This window comes from Colobus angolensis, unplaced genomic scaffold (assembly GCF_000951035.1).
Source record: "Colobus angolensis palliatus isolate OR3802 unplaced genomic scaffold, Cang.pa_1.0 Scaffold97, whole genome shotgun sequence".
Classification (NCBI taxonomy): Eukaryota; Metazoa; Chordata; class Mammalia; order Primates; family Cercopithecidae; genus Colobus; species Colobus angolensis.
The window spans coordinates 5,629,315-5,651,953 of record NW_012123709.1 but is presented as its reverse complement, the minus strand read 5'-3'; the positions used below and the strand labels follow the sequence as shown (position 1 = coordinate 5,651,953).

At 34.1% G+C, this 22,639-nt stretch overlaps 1 protein-coding gene across 1 annotated transcript in view; it reads right to left on the bottom strand.

Annotated features, from left to right (window-relative positions):
- DPH6 (diphthamine biosynthesis 6) overlaps positions 1 to 22,639 on the bottom strand; it is a 181,409-nt gene that overhangs the window by 30,494 nt on the left and 128,276 nt on the right. Inside the window, exon 6 of the mRNA XM_011932670.1 lies at positions 13,331 to 13,392. Within this exon, the coding sequence (XP_011788060.1) occupies positions 13,331 to 13,392 (62 nt within the window). The remainder of the gene's footprint in view (positions 1 to 13,330; positions 13,393 to 22,639) is intronic.

The following is a 22,639-nucleotide window of genomic DNA, read 5'->3' as shown; positions in this document are numbered from 1 at the left end:
AACCCAAATGTCCATCAGTGACAGACTGGATTAAGAAAATGTGGCACATATACACCATGGAATACTATGCAGCCATAAAAAGGATGAATTTGTGCCCTTTGTAGGGACATGGATGCAGCTGGAAACCATCATTCTCAGCAAACTATTGCGAGAACAGAAAACCAAACACCACATGTTCTCACTCATAGGTGGGAATTGAACAATTAGATCACTTGGACACAGGAAGGGGAACATCACACACTGGGGCCCATTGTGGGGAGGGGACGGGGGAGGGATAGCATTAGGAGATATACGTTAGTAATAGCATTAGTAAATGACGAGTTAATGGGTATAGCACACCAACATGGCACAGATATACATATGTAACAAATCTGCACGTTGTGCACCTGTTCCCTAGAACTTAAAGTATAAAACAAACAAACAAACAAACAAACAAAAGGCCGGGTGCGGTGGCTCACGCCTGTAATCCTAGCACTTTGGGAAGCCAAGGCGGGCGGATCACGAGGTCAGGAGATTGAGACCATCCTGGCTAACAAGGTCAAACCTCGTCTCTACTAAAAATACAAAAAGATAGCCGGGCATGGTGGTGGGTGCCTGTAGTCCCAGCTACTTGGGAGGCTGAGGCAGGAGGATGGCATGAATTCAGGAGGCAGAGCTTGCAGTGAGCCAAGATCGCGCTACTGCACTCCAACCTGGGTGACAGAGTGAGACACAGTCTCAGGAAAAAAAAAAAGAAAATAAGTATAAGTGAAGAAAAAATAAATAAATCAGAGAGAGGGAGAGTTCAATTTTAGGCTATTGGAAAGCGAAAAAAAAAAAAAAGCATACTTAGTTATGCAGGAAAATGAACATGGCATGTTAGAAGAAAAAGGAGGCAAAATGGTATGTATAGTTGAATCCCATTATGTAAATAAAATATATACAAGTGTGTAACTAGATAACCTTGTATATAAAACAAATTCTCAGGAAATAAATCATGAGAGAATACACCAATATGTGGATTATGTACACTATTGGGCAAGAAAGGTATGATTTTTATTTGTTTTCCTACACTTTATTATATTTTGAATTTTCAGCAATAGCTATTTTTATTTTTCTGCTGTTTTGCTTTTAAATTTTCTGTTAAAAATTGTTTAATTTTATGGGTATATAGTAGGTATATATATATTTATGGAGTATGGGTATCCATCTGCTCAAGTATTTATGTTAGAATCAATCCAATTACACTTTTTTAGTTATTTAACAATGTAAAATTAAATTATTACTGACTATAGGCCCCCTGTTGTGCTATCAAACACTAGGTCTTATTCATCGTTTATCTTTATTTTTATTTTTGTTTTTTTGAGACAGGGTCTTACTCTGTCACCCAGGGTGGAGTATGGTGACACAATCATGGCTCATGGCAGCCGCGACTTCCTGGACTCAGGTGATTCTCCCACCTCAGTCTCCTAAGTAGCTGGTATAGGCATGTGCCACCATGCCTGGCTAGTTTTTTCATATTTTTTGTAGAGTCAATAGTTTGTCATATTGCCCAGGCTGGTCTTGAACTCCTGGACTTCAGTGATTCACTCACCTTGGCCTCTCAAAAGTGCTGAGATTAAAGGTATAAGCCATCATGCTCAGCTTATTCATTCATTTTTTTTGCTGTTGTTGTTCCCATTAACCATCTCCACCTCCCTGGTGGTCCCCCACTTCCATTTCTGGCCTCTGGTAACCATCTCTTTAGTTTCTATCTCCATGAATTCAATTGTTTTGATTTTTAGATCCCACTAATAAGTGAGAACATGTGATGTTTGTATTTTTGTGCCTGGCTTATTTCACTTAACATAATGACCTCCAAGTTCATCCATGTTGTTGCAAATGACAGAATCTCATTCTTTTTAATGGCTAAACAGTACTCCATTGTGTATAAGTAGCACATTTTCTTTATCCATTCATATGCTGATGGACACTTTGGTTGCTTCCAAATCCTGGCTATTGTGAACAGTGTTGCAACAAACATGGGAGTGCAGATATACCTTTGATACACTGATTTCCTTTCTTTTGGGTATATATCTAGCAGTCGGATTGCTGGTTCATAAAGTAGCTCTATTTTTCAGTTTTTTGAGGAGCCTCCAACTACTTCTCCAGAGTGGTTTTACTAATTTACATTCCCACAGACAGTATATGAGGGTTCCCTTTTTTCCACATCCTCACCAATATTTATTGCCTATCTTTTGGATAAAAGCCATTTAACTGGTGTGAGATGATAACTCATTGTAGTTTTGATTTGCATTTCTCTGATGATCAGTGACGTTGAACACCTTTTCCTATGTCTGTTTGACATTTGTCTGTCTTCTTTTCAGAAATGTCCATTCAATTCTTTCACCCAGTTTTGAATTGGATCATTAGATTTTTTTCCTATAGAGTTGAATAAGCTCCTTCTATATTCTCGCTATAAATCTTTTGTCAGATGTGTAGTCTGCAAATATTTTGTCCCATTCTGTGGGTTGTCTCTGCACTTTGTTGACTGTTTCTTTCACTGTGCAGCTTTTTAACTTGATGCAATCCCATCTGTCCACTTTTGCTTTGGTTGCCTGGTTGGGGAGTGGTATTACTCAATAAGTCTTTGCCCAGACCCGTGTCTTGGAAAAGTTCCCCAATGTTTTCTTGTAGTAGTTTCATAATTTGAGGTGTTAGATTTAAATCTTTAATCCATTTTGATTTGACTGTTGTATAAGGTGAGAGAGAGGGATCAGGTTTTGTTTTTCTGCATATAAATGTCTAGTTTTCCCTACATAATTTATTGAAGAGATTGTTTTCCCCAATGCATGTTCTCAGCATCTTTGTCAAAAACGAATTTGCTACAGGTGTGTGGACTTGTTTCTGGGTTCTCTATCCTGTTCCACCGGTCTGTGTGTCTGTTTTTATGCCAGTACCATGCTATTTTGGTTACTATAGCTCTGTAGCAGAGTTTGAAGTCAGGTAATGTGATTCCTCCAGTTTTGTTCTTTTTGCTATTCTGGGTCTTTTGGGATTCCATATAAATTTTAGGATTTTTTTTAACTACTTTTGTGAAAAATGTCATTGGTATTTTGATAGAGATTGCAGTGAATCTGCAGATTGCTTTAGGTAGTATGGACATTTTAATAAAATTGATTCTTCCAATCCATGAACACGGAATGTCTTCATTTTTTAATGTCCGCTTCAAGTTTTTCACCAGTGCTTTATAGTTTTCATTGTAGATATATTTCATTTCTTTGGTCAATACCTAGTTATTTAATTTTATTTGTGACTATTGTAAATAGGATTACTTTTGTGGTTTCTTTTTCAGATTGTTCACTGTTGGCATATAGAAATGTTATTGACTTTTGTATGTTGATTTTCTGTCCCACAACTTTTCTGAACTTGTTTATCAGTTCTAATAGTTTTTTGTTGGACTCTTTAGGTTTTTTGAAATATAAAATCCTATCCTATGCAAGCAAGAATAATTTGACTTTTTCCAGTTTGGATGCTCTATATCTTTCTCTTGTCTGATTGCTCTAGCTAAAACGTCCAGTACTATGTTGAATAACTGTGGTGAAAGTGGGCATCTTTGTCATGTTCCAGATCTAACAGGAAAAGTTTTCAGTTTTTCCCAATTCAGTATGATACTTGTTGTGGATCTGTCATATAAGGTTTTTATTATGTTGGGGTATGTTCTTTCTATACCCAGTTTTTTGAGGGTTTTTATCATGAAGGGATGTTGAATTTTGTCAAGTGCTTTTTCAGCATCAATTGAAATGATAGTAAGGTTTTTGTCTTTCATTCTGCTGATACGATATATTACACTGATTGATCTGTGTATGTTGAACCATCCCTGCATTGCTGGGATAAATTCCACTTGCTCAGATGAATAATCTTTTAAACATATTGTTGAACTCAGTTTGCTGGTATTTTGCTGAGGATTCTTGCACCAATATTTATCAGAAATACTAGCCTGTAGTGCTCTTTTTTTGGATGTTTCTTTGTCTGGTTTTGGTATGGGGTAATAATGACCTGATAGGATTAGTGTGAAAATATTTGCTCTTCCTCTATTTTTTGGGATACCTTGATTAGGACTGGTATTAGCTCTTCTTTAAATGTTTGGTAGAATTTAGCAGTGAAGCCCTTGGGTCCTGGGCTTTTCTTTACTGGTAGACTTTTTGTTACAGCTTTGATCTCATTTCTTGTTATTGGTCTGCTCAGGTTTTGGATTTCTTCATGGTCAATCTTGGTAAATTGTCTGCATTAGGAACTTATCCATTTCCTCTAGATTTTCCAATTTACTGGCTTACAGCTACTCACAGCAGCCACTAATGGTCCATTGAATTTCTGTAGTATCAGTTGTAATATTTCATTTTTTTCATATCTCAGTTTATTTGGGTTTTATCTTTCTTTGTTTTCAAAGTCTGGCCAAAGGTTTGTCATTTTAAAAAATCTTTTCAAATAGCCAGCTTTTTGTTTCATTGATCTCTAGTATTGTTTTCTTCATTTCAAATTCATTTACTTCTGCACTGATCTTTATTATTTCTTTTCTTCTACTAATTTTTGGTTCAGTTTGCTCTTGCTTTTCTAGTTCTTTAAGATACACTGTTAGGTTGTTACTTAAAGTTTTTCTTCTTTTTTAGATGTAGGCATTTATAGCTATAAATTTCTCTCTTCATATTGCTTTCTTTATCCCATAGGTTTTGGTAGGTTGTGTTTCCTTTAGCATGTGTTTCAAGGAAATTTTCAATTTTCTTCTTAATTTCTTCATTGACCCACTAGTCATTCAGGATCACATTATTTAATTTCCATGTGTGTGTATGGTTTCCAAAATTCCTCTTGTTGTCGATTTGTAGTTTTATTCCATTTAGTCAGAGAAGATATGTGGTATTACTCCAATTATTTTTGAAAGTTTTCAGACTGATTTTGTGACCTAACATATGGTATACCCTTGAGAATGATCCATGTGCTGAGGAAAAGAATGTGGATTCTACAGCCATTAGATAAAATGTTCTGTAAATATCTACTAGATCCATTTTATCTATAGTGCAGATTAAGTGTGATGTTTCTTCACTTCTCATGCTGAAAATGGGGCGTTGACATCTCCAGTTATTATTGTATAGGGGCCTATCTCTCTCTTCAGCTCTAATAACATTTACTTTATATATCTGGGTGCTGCAGGGTTGGGTGCATATATATTTACAATTGTTATATCCTCTTGCTGAATTGACCCCTTTGTCATTATATAATAACCTTCTTTGTCTCTTGTTACAGTTTTCATCTTGAAATCTACATTGTCTGGTATGAGTATAGCTATTCTTGCTCTGTTTTGGTTTCCATTGGCATGGAAAGTCTTTTTCTATCCCTTTATTTTCAGTGTATGTGTATATTTATAGACATACACTAAAAGTATGTCTATAAATATAGTGAAGTGTGTTTCTTGTAGGCAACATATCATTGGGTCTTCTTTTTTCATCCATTCAGCCACTCTATGACACTATGTCTTTTGATTAGACAGTATAGTCTATTTACATTCAATGCTATTATTGATAAGTTGGGGTAGACTTCTGCCATATTGTTATTTGTTTTCTGGTTGCTTTGTGGTCTTCTTTCTTGTCCTCCTTTTAGTGAAACTGACTTTTGCTGGTGGTATGCTTTAATTTCTTGCTTTATATTTTTTGTGTATTCATTGTAAGTTTTTCAATTTGAGGTTACCATGAGGCTTGAAAATACCTTAAACAGTAAATGTTACTAACATTTGTTGAGTACCTAGAATGTACCAGATACTGAGCTAAGTACCTTATGGGCCATTTCACTGTTATTACTTCCTTTATACATATGGGAAGCTAACTAGATTAACGTTTCAGGTAAGCAAGAGAACTGGAATTCATACCTGGGCACCTGGGTAGAGTGGTGTCTTGCTGATCAGTGTCCCATACTGCCTCTTGCTCCATGTGATCTGAATGAACTATGAAAATGACTCTTGCCCCAAAGTGTCATCTTGTCTCTATCACCTCTGCTACAAACCTGTCTGCACTTCTCACAATTAAATAGCAGTTTGTGTCAGGGAAATCATTATAACATGTAAAACTTCCCTTAATTAAGAAATAGTAATTCTTGGATATAGTAATATATTAAAACATTGATATAGCCAACAAGTCATGTCCACCCATATTACACAAGGGGTACACAAGAGGTGTCTCAGATGCATTGAGGCAGGTGAATAAAATGGGTTCTCCTCTACCAACTCCTTTCTCTCCAAATCCTCAAAGTTTAAAGGTTGTTTTCTATCCTTCTTTTGGATTCCTTAACTATTCATGAGAGTTGTTTCAACTAGTTGAAAAATAAGTATGCAGTTTATTTTTCATTTCACTTAATGAGATTAATCACATTACTCATAAAGAAAAGGAGATACAGGCATTCTTTACTATATGATTTGTCTTAGATAGTGACGCTAAAGATGGAGTCAGAGGTAGTAAGCTAAACAAATAATACTCTCTAAATGCAGAAGGGAGATACAGTTTTACTGATGAATTATTCTGCTTTAACATTAGAATCATTGTGCTCCAGGTATATCAGACAATTGACTGAGGCTCCTTTATGTGCATATGCAAAAATGAAACAAAAAAAAGAGGGGAAAAGCCTAGGGAGTGTGAATTAAAACCTAGGCTGTGTGAGATAAGTGTTATGAATGAGATGAAAAACAAAACTGATACATGTGTAAACATTTATTAAGCACTCATGTTATGGAGACCTCACGCACACACAAATTTTATGCAGAATTTGTCTATGCAGAAGTCACAGAGAAGTTAGAAAAGAAAGACTCATATTGCTTTGCATAATTTTCTGTAACTATCAAGAAAAAATTCCTGTTCAAAATATATAATTATCTATTAATATCCTTCCCTCTCATTTAGGGTAATTTTTATCATCCTGAGAAGACTACTTGTCAAAATCAGCAATGATACCCACAAGTAGATTCTATAGTAATATCTGTTCAGACATTGCTTCTGTTCTATCCTCTCTCTCCTCCATTCCTACACCTCAAATCATATGTACAATAAACACCTCTCCTTTACATCTCTTATATTCCAGTTGTCTCTGTGCTTCAGTCTGGATATTTTATATCATCCTATCTTAACTGTTCATTAACTGTCTAAACAGCTGTATCTAATCTACTAGTAAATCCATGTATTATATTCTAAATTTCAGGTATTGTATTTTTAAGTTCTAGAATTCCATTGGATTATGTCATATAGGTTCTAATTCTGCCCTAAAATACTTCATCTTCTCATCCGATTCATGAGCAGATTAACCATATACATTTTGAAGTTTAAATATGATCATTCAATTATATGGATATCCTCTGGGACTATTTTTATTATCTGCCTTTCTCTCAGTTTTCAGTTATTTCATTGATCTCCTGATATGGCTGGCAACTACTGATTGTTGGGGTAAATTGTAAGCAAAATATTTTAGACATAATTTGACGCTCTGAATCATGCTATCCTTCTCCAGAGAAAAACAGATGTAAGAGTAGAATCAGATCACTTTAATTCAGTCTAGCATTAATACAATTCAAAACTGGATATAAGTATTTGCAAGATCTGGACTATTTCTAGTTTACCTTTACTCCTAAGGAGGTATTGTCCATTCAAGGGTCCCAGTTAAAAACTTGGAGGGTTAACCAGGTCCACTCCACAGTTTGGTTTTCCCTGAATGACAGCTATTGTCTCCCCAGCCCTGTGAAACTACTGAAAGCCTAATCAGCTTCTCAGCTACAGTGTTCTCTTCAGCTTTTGGCATCTCTGCATCATTTTTTGAATCAGAAAATACCTTAAAGAGGCAATGCTTAGGGCTTTTATTCTCTCTGGGATTCTGGTCCCTCAACTTATTGCAACTTTTATGATTTTCTAATGCTTTCACACATTAGTTTTGTTCCAATTTCGTATGCCTTTTCTGGTTGTTTGTATTTAGAGAGTTCATTTGATATAAGTTATTCCTCCAGTGGAAATGAATATCTTCAAATATCTATTAATTTTTAAAACATAAAACCTGCTCTGATCCAGCATTTTGACTTTTAGTATTTTATCCTATAGATCAATTAATACATGGGCCCAAAATACATGTACAGCACTGTTCATTCCAGTATTATTTATAATAGCAAAAGACATGAAAAAAATCAACAAAGAATAAAGTACATCAATAAAGAATAGGTTCCATACATGATAGCATAGCTATGTAATGAAACACAATATATTATGAAATCAAATGGCCTAGGTTTGTATGTGGTAAAATGTAAATGATATGTATAATGAACAAACATAATCATATGTATGTGAAAAGTAATATGTATAGCACATACCAATTTAGATAAAAATGAATAAACACATGCATATGTATTTTTATATGCAAAAGAATGTTTCTAAAGAGATATATTAGAACAGAAAAGAGTGATTGTTCTGGGAAAGAACAGAAAAACTAAGGGCTTGGTGTCACCGGAAGATTTTTCATTATTTTATTGTGTTGAATTTGTTTTTCACATGTTACATTTTAATTTTATATTTAATACACACTATTTAAAAGAAAAAATAGTATGATAAATATTACATGCCATGAGACAAGAGAAAAATGGCAGCTTAAAGAAAGCTTATTTAAGCAAGAAAACCTCACAGTAGTGAGCTTCGAATTGAGATTTTAAAGAGAGATTTAGCTGCGTGGTAGAGGGATAACACATGCAGACAGGGAAGGATAACATGGAGGTAGGAAGAGATATTCACTGTAGGGAAACCACTGACAGTTGAAAATTGATGAAGCATAGGGAGTTATTCCACTGACTACCTAACTTACAAGCCTCATTTTCCTCCAAGGACAGACTGTGTCAGGGTAAGGAGTTGAAATTTTATTTTGAAGCATGGGGAGCAACTCCAAAGTCTATAAGGAAAGTGTAATACGATATGATTAGCTTTGCACTTCATATATATCATGATGGTACTGTGGACTACTGACTGACAAGGGGCAAGACAGGGAGGAGATACTTGTGCTAGACGACTGCTGTAATAATCTACAGGAGATGCCAATGTGGTGACTGTGAGGACAAAAGGGAGGAAATAGTAAGATATTAAGAAGGGTAGAATTAAAAGGACTTAGGTTCCTAGGAACAAAGGAGTATATGAAATTATTTATTACAATTCGCTTTTTTGGCTTGAACAACTGAGTAGACAATGGGGCCAGCCCTTCAGTGTCAGGAAACATAAAAATGGCATAGATAAAAAAGAAATGCTTAGTTCTGCTGTTGAGGTCGAGGGGCTTGGGGACATTTAATAGATGACAGTGTGGGGGTACAGCTGAATACATATACATGTCTGAACACAGGACAATGTTGGAGAAACAGACTTAGTTGTTACAAGAATAAAACTGGTAGCTGATGTCACGGGACTATTTCAGATCACCACAGAAGGAAGGCTATGAAGGGAACCACAATATATAAAAGGTGGAGTATACATGGAAAGCCCCAAAAGAAAGCTAAGGAAGTACTCAGGAAGATTTCAGGAGTGAGTAGCCTCACAGAAGCCAATGGATGACGTTTCAAGAAGGAACATACTCTTTCAGAGAAATCTAGAAAGATAGGAGCTGAAATGTGTCAGTGGTATTGAGAAACTAGAAGACTACATACTGTATGAATGTGACAGAATTACCTAGTGCTTGTTTGAAGGTCAGATTTCTGGTCCCTGGTTCCTGTGAGCAGAAATTTGTGGGGATGGAAAAAGAATTTATGCATTTTTAAGAAGGTTTCCAGTGAATTACACCCTCAGGTCTGAAAACAACTATAGCAAATTGTAAACTCTTCAAGCAGAGGTATCTTGTTTGTTTAATTCATCATGTATACTTAGTGTTCACTATAGCATCTGTCACATAACAGATCCTCAACAAATATTCAGTAATTTAAAAATGAGATGAATGAATGAATAGATGGAGAGATGAAAAGCTACTGAATGAAAGAACTAAAGAGCTAATGTCCGCCAAAATCTTGGCAAGATTATTGGAGCTTACATTCTAATGGTACAGGGCAGATAATATACATGTAAACAGATGAACAAATAAAATAATTTGCAGAGATCTGCTTTAGCTAGAGTAGTCAGGGAAAGCTCCTTTGAGGAGGTGACATTTGAGTTATCATTTAAATAATGAGAAGGTATTAACCAGTGATAGTCTGTGGACAAAACATTTCAGGCAGGGGAAGGTCCTAATGAGAAAAAGGGTGAATAAGTGTGTTTAAGTAATAAAGAGACCTATGAGGCTACAGCTAAGGGAATGAGACAGAGAATGGGAGAATGGTAGAAGATGAGCTTGAAAACATGGATAGGATGCTGATCATAAAGGTTCTCACAAGTTGTGATCTCATCGCTGTTTGGATGTTATTCTAATTGCAATAAGAACCCACTTACATTTTAAACAAAGTAGGGATATGATTTGATTTACACTTGAAAAATATCATTCTGACATCGATATAAATAACGGATCACGGCAGGGCAATGGTGGAAGTAAGCAGACCAGTTAGAGGTTGAGGTAGTATTCCAGACAAGAGGTGATTATGGTATGGTGGTAGTAGTAGAGACAGTGAGAAGAGCTTGGAGTTATAATAGAATATATTCTGGAAATAGAGCAGACAAGATCATGTTAATAAGTTAGATATAGCAGGTGAGGGAAAGAGGAGTCTAAAGAATTTGGATTTTTGCCTGTAGGCAATGAGGACTCATTTAAAGTTTTGACTGAGTGACACAAATACAGTAGAATATATTAGAACAATTATCTTGGGGCAAGAAGCAAACGGAATTCTTTGGGAAATAAAACAGAAGGTAGAGGCAAATTTGGAGGTGTCAGTAATATTCTAGGCCTGAAGTAACAGGCATCTGAATTAAGGTGATGACAAAAGGAATGGCAAAAAACGATGGATATCAAGGCTACCATCAAGTATGTAGAGATTGAATTTGTGGTATCTGTGGGCACTGAAGCTTCGCTGATAAATATGGACCAGAAAGACTTGGGAGTCATCAGAATATAGCTAATAAAGTCAAGTGAGCGATTGAGATTACCTAGAAAAAGTTTCTAGAGGGAAAATGAAGCTTAAACTAGGAATCAGTAAAACAGCAGGACTATCCAGAATGAAAGTAGAAAAACAGGGAAAGTGTGGTTCCATCAACGTAACTAGAAGCATTTCACGATGTGTTTGTAACTGGGAAATATGGACTAAGAAGTATCTATTGTGTTTGGCAAAATGGGTATCGTGAGTGATTTTGGTCACAGCTGTATCCGTTTAGAGGCAGAATGAGAAGACAGATTCCGAGAACTTGAGGCATCTCAGACATGAAGAAGTACTGACAATGAATACAGATAACACTTCTATATATTTTGGTTTTGAAGCAAAGAAGTAAGAGAGGTAGTCAGAGAAAAACTAGGGTGGAGAAAGGGGGTCTTTAGGATGGGACAGTCTGTATTATGTTCCAATACTGATGTGAAGGAGACAAAGAGACTGAGAATGAAGACAGTCGAGGGGGTGGGTTGACTGCAATGTCTCTGAGAAGGCAGGTGTGCATGGGATCCAAGCACAGGTAGGGCCATATAAAGAAGAAAGAACACTTCTCCCAGTTACAGTAAGCAAGGATAGGTGTAGGTACAGGGAAATTAGTAGGGGTGGTGCTGGAGTTGGGAGGGAGGCAGTGCGATTTCTCATATCATGGCTTCTATTTCCTCTGTGAAGGAAGATGCGTCATCCACTTAAAGTAAGGGGGAAGGTGAAGGGATTTTAAATTTTAGGACAGTGGAGAAGGAATAAAATAGCCATTATGGAGAATGAGTAGAAAATAATTCTAGGGAAATGTAAGATTGCCAGAGCAAGTTGAGGAACTTGCTAAAGAATCATTGAATAAAATGATTTTTGCATTTTGTGTTTAAACATCCTATGGTCATACGAAGGTTAACTCATAATCAACATCGTGGTGCTTCTCAAAACCTTATTTCCCTTTTCTGCAAAGAATATCAACACACTTAAAATCTAAACTTACGACTTCAAATTTTGGAAATAGGTCTTTTGACCAATACTTTGGCTAATGCCAGTCTCTCACTTCTGAATTTCTTTCATTTCCATAAATCTATGCAATGTTTTGGTAGAAGCTAAATTTAGTCTGATGGCAGTGAACAGATGTAAACATGATATAATGGAGCTATAGAACAAATTGCTGTGAGAAAAGTCCTATCAGATAAGCATAGAAAGCAACCACGTTCCATAAATTGACTTAAATAAATGACACCAAATTATCTAGAAACCAAATACAATTTGTCACAATTATATAATCATTTCATTTTTCTTTTAATCTTTACTATCTGCCTGGAATATACTAGATGCTTAATAATAATTATTAAGGAATTAACACTATAAAAAAATAACATTTCAGAGGTTTCTAGGCATTTGGTACATATTGATTGATAAACCATAAAATAATCAATTACAAATAACTCCCCCAAAAAGGTAAAACCCATGAAGGTATTGAAAAGTGTAACTGCTAACAGTTCATATCACATCAATGGTATTTAAAAAAGCCCAGAGACAATATTGATGAATTAAGAGCATGGGACAAGAAAATGATAACTTGTTAAAAGAGATAAGTTCTTTCATAGGAGAGAGATTTTCTTTTTTCCATCATCATGATAGAATATAAATACTCCACATAATGTAATAATTAAACATTCTAGTTAATGATGCATTACCATACTAAACATAACATTTTCTCTAAAACTCTAATAAAATATAGTACATTTAATAGAAAGAGTAAATGAAAACAACTGAATATTTAATGTTTAGACCATGTTTAGGGTTTCACAATGAGAAGTTAAGTAGAGTAATTTGAAATCTTGGGATAATTTTTTTTACTATGCTGCAAGTCAATTTCCTAATTGGTAAAAGAGAAGGGGTTACATTAATCTCTAAAGAAAGTTTCTACTCCTGTTTCTGATGACAAAGCATGTGATCAAACTATCAGATACTTTAATAGTATAGCACATTTTATACAGAATACAGTGTTCATTTTAATAAAAATAGACTTTCTGACAGAGCAATTTCTTTTTAGGTATAACTGTGTCTTATATTTGGATTAACAAGTTGGTAATTAATTTCTATAATTTTAAACATTTTCATTTCCATTTGAAGTTTATTTTTTTCATAAATATACTATAAATGTATTTGATTTTTTCTAAAATAAAATAAATATTGTAATCATTGTATCATGGCATTATTTTGTTTTCTCCTTTAGATGACTGTATTTTGAGATCTAGTATAAATTCTTACCTCTATGAGATATGGCTCCATTTGATCCAGGGTTTTCCCAAGATGCTTATCAGGATCTAAGCCTGCGAAGAAAGGTTAAATTTTTTAAAGATAACTATCAGATAGGAACTTTAAAGACACATTCCCTTTCCCTTGGCCCTTCCTTGCCTAGGAAAGCAGTGTGTATATATTTTGAATTGCTTTGATCATAAAGTAAAATGTACTTTGCTAGTATTTACTTTTCTATTCCCCTTGGGTAACTGGTTTTACTGCTTCTGAAAAGTAAGTTTCCATTTATTTCAATTGCCCTATGTCAACTACCAGATGCATTGTTTCAATTCCTTTATTCATTTTGAGGATAGAAAAATGTCTGGATTTTTAGGATAAAAAAAAGAATATCATTTCAAATACCTGAAATTTTAATTCTTTACATTTTAATGGTTACGGTTTATTTTACTGATGGACAACAGCATTAATTTTCTGATTTATCCTTATTTTGTTTAAACTTCAAACTTCTTACTTAGACAATAAGAATAGAAAATAGTTGTAGACTGTTATGCTTATGTAATTAATTCACTTAATAGTAGCATATGGGCACAAATAATTGCATTATTAAATTAAATTAAATGACATTTCATTTCAATGACTCCTTTGAAACAATGTATTTTTCAAGTAAAGATACAGACAACTCTGAAAAATCATCACTGTGCCAACAGCGTGTGCACAACCTTTAATAAACATACTAAACTGACATAACAGTAGCGTTTACATAGGTGATGGAGTGCGGGAGACAAGTGTGAGCTACATGAATGCTTTCCATACACCAAGACTAACCAGCCAGGAAAAAAAATCACACGTCACAAGTCGGCCATGAAATAAATAAATTCATTTTGGATATTTACATTCATATTTACATATATTGGCCTAGCTTCATTTACAAAAGTTAATGTAATGAAAGGCAATACTATCGAGCAAAGACAGTTTTGTCAACAAATGATGTGAAATAACTGGATATCCACAGGCAAAAAAAAATGCATCTAGACACAGACTTTACACTCTTCACAAAATTAACTTAAAATAGATTGTAGACATAAAGGTAAAATGCAAAATTATAACATTCCTATAACAGGAAAAAAATCTAGATGGCCTTGGTTATGGGGTATTTTAAGACACCCTGCCAGAAGCATGATCCATTAAGGAAACAATTAATAAGCTGACTTCATTAAAATTAAAAACCTCTGCTCTGTGAAAGACAATGTAAGGAAAAGAAGAAGAAAAGCCACAGACTGAGAGAAAAGAACATCTGATAAAGAACTAGTATCTAATATATACAAAGAACTCTTAAAACTCAACAATAAGCAAACAACAATCCAATTTAAAAATGGGCAAAAAGACCTTAACAGACACCTCACTAAAGATATATGGATGGTAAATAAGCATATGAAAAGATCCTCCATATGTCACCACAGAAATGCAAATAAAACAAGAAGATACCACTACACACCTATTATAGCAGCCAAAATCTGGAAAACTTACAACACCAAAGGCTGGCAAGGACGTAGAGCAATACTATTGCTGATTGGAATGCAAAATGGTACAGTCACTTTGTAATGGGAATACATGTAAGACAGTTGGGCAGTTTCTTACAAAACTGAACATTTTCTTACTAGATGATCCAACTATGGAGTTCCTTGGTGTTTACCCAAAGGTATCAAAACTTTTGTCTTCACAAAAACCTGCCTATGGATGTTTATAGCAGCTTTATTCATGATTGTGAAAATCTGGAGCAACCAAAATATCTTTCAGTAGGTGAATGACTAAGTAAATTGTGTACATCTAGACAATGAAATATTATTCAGTGCTAAAAAAAAAAAAAAAAAACAGCTATCAAGCCATGAAAATACATGGAGGAAATGTAAATGTGTATTACTAAGTGAAAAAAGCCAATCTGAAAAAGCTACATACTGTATAATTCCAACTATATGACATTCCGGAAAAGAAAAACTATGAAGATAGTAGAAAGGTCAGTGATTGCCAGGGGTTTTGGGAAGGGGGCAGTCAAGGTTAAATAGGCAGAGTACAGAGGATTTGTAGGGTAGAAAAATACTCTGTACGATACTATAGTGATGAATACGTTATTATACATTTGTCAAAACCCATAGAACGTACATCCCAGCAGTGAACCTTAATGTAAACTATGAACTTTGGGTGATTATGATGTGTCATTGTAAGTTCAACAATTTTCACAAATGTACCACTCTAGCAGGGGAGGTTGATAATGGGGGAGCTCATGCAGTATGGGGTCAGGGTATATGGAAAATCTCTGTACATTTCTCTTAATTTGCTGTGAACCCACAACTGCTTTAACAAAATAAAATTTAAAAATTTGGTAAAGTTTCCTTGTGGTCTAGAACATGATCAGATTTTATAAATGCTCCATCTGTGCTTGAACGAAAGTGTGTTTTCTATCTGTTGAAAGCAAGATTTTGTACCCAAACACATAAAATCATGATCATACTTGTTAATTTTGCTCTTCAAATCTTTTATGGCCTTAAACATTTTTGATATCCATGAACCATCAGTTTCTAAAAATAAGGTTAAAAAAACACTCCTATTATGATTTTGGTTTTAATAATCTCTTCTTATAATTCTGTCATTTTTCCTTAATATATTTGAGAGCTATGTTGTTATATGTGCACAAACTCATAATTTCTAAAACTTTTTGATAGAATTACTCTGCTAATTAAGTAGTAGTGACTTTTTCATCTCCATCAGATTTTTATCTTGTAATCTATGTTTCTTCTATGAACATTGTGACACCAGCTTTCTTTTGTTAATCTTCCATATATATTTTTTTCATTATTTGTTCTCAAATTTTTTGTATTGTTTTAGGTGCCCATATATAATTGGGTTTCTTTTGTTTCACCCAATCTTATAAATATGACCCTAAAGAACCGAGTTTAATAATTTTATGTTATATGGCTGGACCTGCTTCTATCATCTTAGTATAAATTTTCTGTTACATTAAGCTTTATATCTTTTTCTTTTTTTTCTGCCTCATACTGAGTTGAAAATTATTTTAATGTTTTACTCTGCTAATTAGAATGCTATAGAGTGAATTTCTACTTTTCAGATAATCATCGGTGATTTTTTGCATACATTCAAAACCGTATTTTTCAAGTCTTAATGTATTAAGTATCTTCAGCATCCTTTAGATCAGAACTTGGTATGTTTTAACTAGACACTACACAGGCTTCACCATTTCAGTTATTACTGTGTTGAATTTTTTTCCATTATTTTTAGCAAGAAAAATTAAGGTTATCAACATAGTTCACAATGTTTATGCTCACTATTGTTTGTCATTCATTTCTCCTTGAATCAATCTATTTCTAACTGAAGTTTGTTCTTTATTCTTTCACTGAAGATCTGTGAGTGGTATATTCTCCTAGTTTTTACAGGTCTCATAATGTCTCTATGTTACTCTCATAATAGTTTAGTCGCAATATGTTACTTTTGGCATTTGTGGTTCCTAATGAAAATTATGATGTCAGTCTGATAGTGGCTCCCATAGAAGGAATCTTTATTTTTTATATGCTAGATTGTACAATTTTCAACATACCTATGACACAATTTTCAACATACCTACTACAGTTTGCAATCTTAATTCAAGGTGTCCAGGCATATGTTTATTTTAATTAGTACTGGACAGCACCTAATGTGTACTTTCAATTCAAAAACTCATGTCTTTCTTCAAATCTAGAGTATTTTCAGTTCTATCTGCTTTTCTGCCTTCTTTTTTTTCCTTGAAACACATATTATACAAATAATTGCAATTTCCCAATCCAGCTTTCATATTTTTTAATTGCATTTGCTATTTTTTTCCTCTCTCTGTGGCTTTTTCTATTTTTTGCTCTCTCTATGCCTTCTTGGTGAATTACTTTTTCTCTTTTTTTCTGCTGCGCTCATTCTCTCTTTGATGTGACTAGCATTTATTCCGCCCACTGAGGTGTTTTTTCATGACTATGTTTCATTTCTAAAATTTCTAATTGTTTTTCACATCACTCTGTTACTGCTTCATTCCGGGCGATTTATTTTTCTAGTAACTGCTCTTTTAAACAAATGGATTTTATATTTTTCTTGATCTCTTTGAGGTTCTCCCTCATGTAGGGCACTTCCCATTTCTGTTTCCCCACAGGACATGACCGCCCAACTGCTTCTGCCTGCTTCCTGGATCCCTACATTACAGCGCACAACTTCAGTCCTGTTCACTACTTTTCGTCTTTTCATTTCTAGCTAACAGAGATGTTTATAATGTTTTCCAGCACGATTATGTTTTTCACATTTTTCCTTCTTATATTCATCTATGACTGCCATGGGTTTGGGAAATTTGTTAAAATCCAAAGCATGAATATACAAGGTCAGCATGGCTGGAAGTCACTTTTTAGCTTTCCCTCCAACTCTCCGTGTGTGATGTGTGTGGTGGGTGTGTGTGTGTGTGTGTGTGCGCGCGCAACACATACATATATCACAGTCAGCATTAGGGCATCATTTAAAAAGTCTCCCATGACTGAATCTGAGAATTTGTGTTTTGCATTCTATGCATGAGCCTGGAAGTAAATATATGCAAATATATGCCTGTAAGGCATAAAAGAGAATTTAAGAGCATACAGTTTTACACAGGCAGGCACCATAAGATCTCATTTTTCTTGCAGTCTTTCAACTCATTGTAGAGTATCAAGCCCCAGTTCAAAATTGTTAAAGTATAGAAACAGCAGTTATATCTCATTTCAGAGATGGCTGTATTCCACAGTGGATAAAGTCATTTGGCTTGCCTTTAAATATGAGTCAGTAAATAATGTAAACATAAAACACCCTGAACACACTTTCCACATGAACCTGTGGTCTTCACACAGTTACAGCTTGGTAAAAATTAGTTGGTCATTTAAACACTTTTCTGTATTCATGAAAGTATTTTCAATATATCACCTTGGGCTAAGCACTAAAAATTCCAGGAAGCTAAAATCATTGAAATAAATAACATTTAAAACATTAGAGAAAAATTTTCAAATATTTTCCTGAGACATATTAGAGATAATTTCACCACAAAAGGAGATTATTGTACAACTAGAAACTATCTAAAATATTTAAGAGCCAAATTTCTTTTCTCTCAGAGCTAAAAATAAAATAAGCTTCATGCGTATCTACAGGTTTGGTAATAGCGTCTGTGTAAAGTTTAGTGAGGGTGTATATGCTGCTATGATTCATGGGCCTGAGGTTTTAGACCACGGGTATCCAATCTTTTGGCTCCCCTGGGCCACACTGGAAGAAGAATTGTCTTGGTCCACATATGAAATATACTCACACTAACGATAGCTGATTAGCTGGAAAAAAAAAAAATCAAAAAAATCTCATAGTGTTAGAGAATTTATAAATTTGTGTTGGGCTGCACTCAAAGCCATCCTGGGCCACGGGTTGAATAAGCTTGTTTTAGACATTTTACACAGGGCAGAAACATTTCACATACATGAAAGATGGTTTCAAAGCACATCTAAAACCAAGGAATTAGCAGGATGTAAGAAACAAACAATTTTAAAACATATTTTTCAGAGGTTATGCCAGGTGATTTAGGTAGGCTTTTTTGGCATGAACAATGATTTAGGTGTTCCTATATCATGATGTGATACTATTTAAACAGACTATAATTCTTTTCCATAAAATGTGTAAGTTTTAGTAATGAAACTACTTGTTTAAATTGAATATAATAGCCTGCACATTCTTCTAAATGGATTTTTATACTTTAATTCAACACAGCTTATAATATTTACTTCTATCAGGCTAACATGTTCCACTGTACTTGATTATAACAACTACAAAGGTCTTTTTCTCCTGATGCCTTGCTGGTTACTTTATCTGAATATCTGAATACTTTACCTGAGCACAGTCTGCCTTTGCTTCAATGTTTTTGTTCATTAGAAAGTGACAAGTCATTGGGGACCTCATGATCACTGTCCATATGCCATGTACTGCAGATTGCTTATAGAATATATTTTCTTGGATAAAATCCAGAGATTCCTAGCAATTCCAGTTACTGTCCTTGCAAAAGCAATGGCCTGAAGCCACCCTGATCTTTGAGATCTTTTCTAAATCATCTGAAACTACTAAGCATCACACGATATTAGGGATGTTAGGGACGTTGTAGGAAGATTATTCATCCTACCCCAGAATATATTCGGATACAGAAGTTTCCTCAAGAAATTCTTTAATGCTTAGCACACCAATGATTCCATAAATATCAAACTATTAATACATGAAAACAAAAACTCATAGTAATTGTTTTTATAAGTATAATTAAAGATGAATACTTAATTTTCTTACACTTCCCCATATTCCACAAGTTTCCTCATCTATCAACATCTAAGCATTGTATGCACAGTGTTTATAATATTTACTTTCATTTCCCTAAATATAAGATGATTATTAAAATAATTTTAAAACAAAGATCGGAAAAAACAGATCTTTTTAGTGTGAAAAATTGTTAGCTTATCTATAATTATGAAGCTCTAAGATTTTAGTTTTACATTTTATGTATTTTGGTTTTGGTATTTTCTAACTAGATGATATACACAAAGATTTCTGAATGATCCTTCTTAATTGAGAAAGGAAGGTCAGGGTCATATTAGCATCAATAAAATATATTTCTCAATAGACTTATTTTTAAATTTTTGTTTTAAATGGCTCAGAGAGAAACATTTTAAAAAAGTCAATGTCTGAGTTAAATTTTAACACAAAAGCTAGACATCACAGCATCTCTACTTTACCAACAAGAAGAACCCACTTATGTTTCTAAGCACAACTAAAGAATGATGTTAATATACCAATATATTTGCACTCAAATAACTCTATCCTATAAAATCATTTTAAAGTATATGAATATATAACAGTATCTCAGTAAATTTAAAATCCATCTTACATATCCATTCCATTTTCAATTTCTAATTAGTAGCCACTCAACTGGTAAATGCAGCTGGTCCAAAAGTCACAATTTTCTTTTTCTTTAAATAAACCCTAGTATCTAGATCCTACACAATTTTAGTATACTTTAAAAATCTCTCTGTTAATCTCTGTAACATCATCATTCATATTTTATTTTACATAAAACTGCATTACATTAAAACCTTTGAAGGAGTTATTAAAAGCCTCTGAAAAAGCCACAACAGTTCATGGACTTTTTTAATGCAATTCAACTTCATCTAAAAGCTTCAATTTACCTCAGTCCTTGCAAAAGATTTTTCTTTTTTAAATTTATTCAATTTAGGTGTCTCTTTTCTAGTAAAGCTTGGGTTGTGAACAGACACAAATTGTGCTTCACCAAAATCCTAGCAGTCAGTACAATTTACCTCTTGAGCCAGTTAATTATGGAATGTGAGTCTTTATGTATATATCTCCCTATAAAAACCTTTATAATCACTGAGACAATTACATTAGTTAATGTTAACATAAATATCAATATCAAGAAATATCAGTATTAATGCAGATTATGATCCATAGGATCCAGGACGATGTTAAAGTACATTTTAACTCTAATACATGAATATGTTACTTTGATTTACCAACAATATTTTTGTCAAAGTACAGAAAAAATTTACTGTAAACCCTGACATCTAGCCATTTCATCATGTCATACAGACATTCCTTGATGGAAGCTGGGTGGATGAACAAACCCACAACAAGACCTAGGCACTGATAACTCCATGCAGAATTAAGAAATTAATTAGGAGGAAGAACCATAATTTGCAGAGCTGACATCTATTTTACTTTACTTGCATGTATCAATGGGAAGCAATTACAATTCAATTAAAATATTCAATTTTATTACTTTACTTACTGACCTTGAAGTTAATGCCTGTTTTATTTAATTGCATCATCTATGAATAAATGTTAACCCTACAATGTTATGCCCCATTATTTTCAATGCATTTTTCAACTTCTCAGCTGAATTATATCAATTTATTATCTACTGTCATGAAAGCAAGTGGAGGTTTATCTCTTCAGTACAGCCCAATATATGAAGAGAGAGACATCACAAAATGGTTGACAATGCTATTTTTAAGAGTCAAGTAAAGTGAATTGTCTTCTCATCTCAACCTTTGTAGCCTAGAGTTTTACTGTAAAATCAGTAGGTGATAATAGAAAAGGTATAATCATTCTGAGAAGCAATTTCTAGTCTGTCTATAATTCTTGATAAATCCACTGAATACAAGAACTGAATACCTCATGTATCTTTCAAACCAAAACACACACACACACACACACACACACACACACACACACTCCTGAAACCTCTTCCTATCTCTACCAGGCTTACTGGCTAACTGAACAAGTAGATACCATTTTTAAAACTCGAATTGTTTTGTGGGCAAACATAATTTTTATTTGTTCCCAGACTCCTGCTGAACACACCATTATTCTATAATTATTTTTAGAAATAAAATGGCAGAATTTTTATTTAAAAGAACAGATAAGAAGATTGGTCATATAATCTCTAAAAAAATGAGCTTACATATATGAAAGTGACTATCTCAGGAAGGACCTTATTTCAATTTTTCAGATTTTCCATTTCTGCAGTTAGACTTAAATGCTTACAGCTCTCAGAGGTTGTCTTACGAGTTGTCTCAACATGTGACTTCTTTGCTGTGAATGTAAATGTTTTAAATTTTCCAGTCGAAAATAGAGAGGCAGAATGGATGAAAAAGTGAGCACCAACTATATGCTGCCTACAAGAGACTCAGTTTTCACCTTGAAACACCCTCACAGACTAAAGGAATGGAAAAAAGATATTCCATGCAAATAGAAACAAAAAGAGCAAAGATAGCTATACTAATCTTAGACCGAAAAGGTTTTAGGTCGAAAACTGTAAAAAGGACAATAAAGGTCATCATATAGTGATTAAGGAGCCAATTCATCAAGAGGATGTAACAACAGCAAACATATATGCACCCAAATTGGAGCACATAAATATATAAAGTAAACAAGTCTGAAGAGGCATAGACTACAACACAATAATAGCAGGAGATTCAATACCCCACTACCAACATCGGATAAAACTTCCAGACAGAAAATCAATAAGGAAACACTGGGCTTGAACTACTTTAGGCCAAAGGAACCTAATAGATATTTACAGAACATTCCTTTTAACAGCAACAGAATAGAAGTTCTTCTCAAGTGCACATGAAACATTCTCCAGGATAGATCGTATGTTGGGCCACAAAAAAGTCTTAACACATTTAAGGTTAAAATCATGTCAAGTATCTTTTTCAACCACAATGCTAT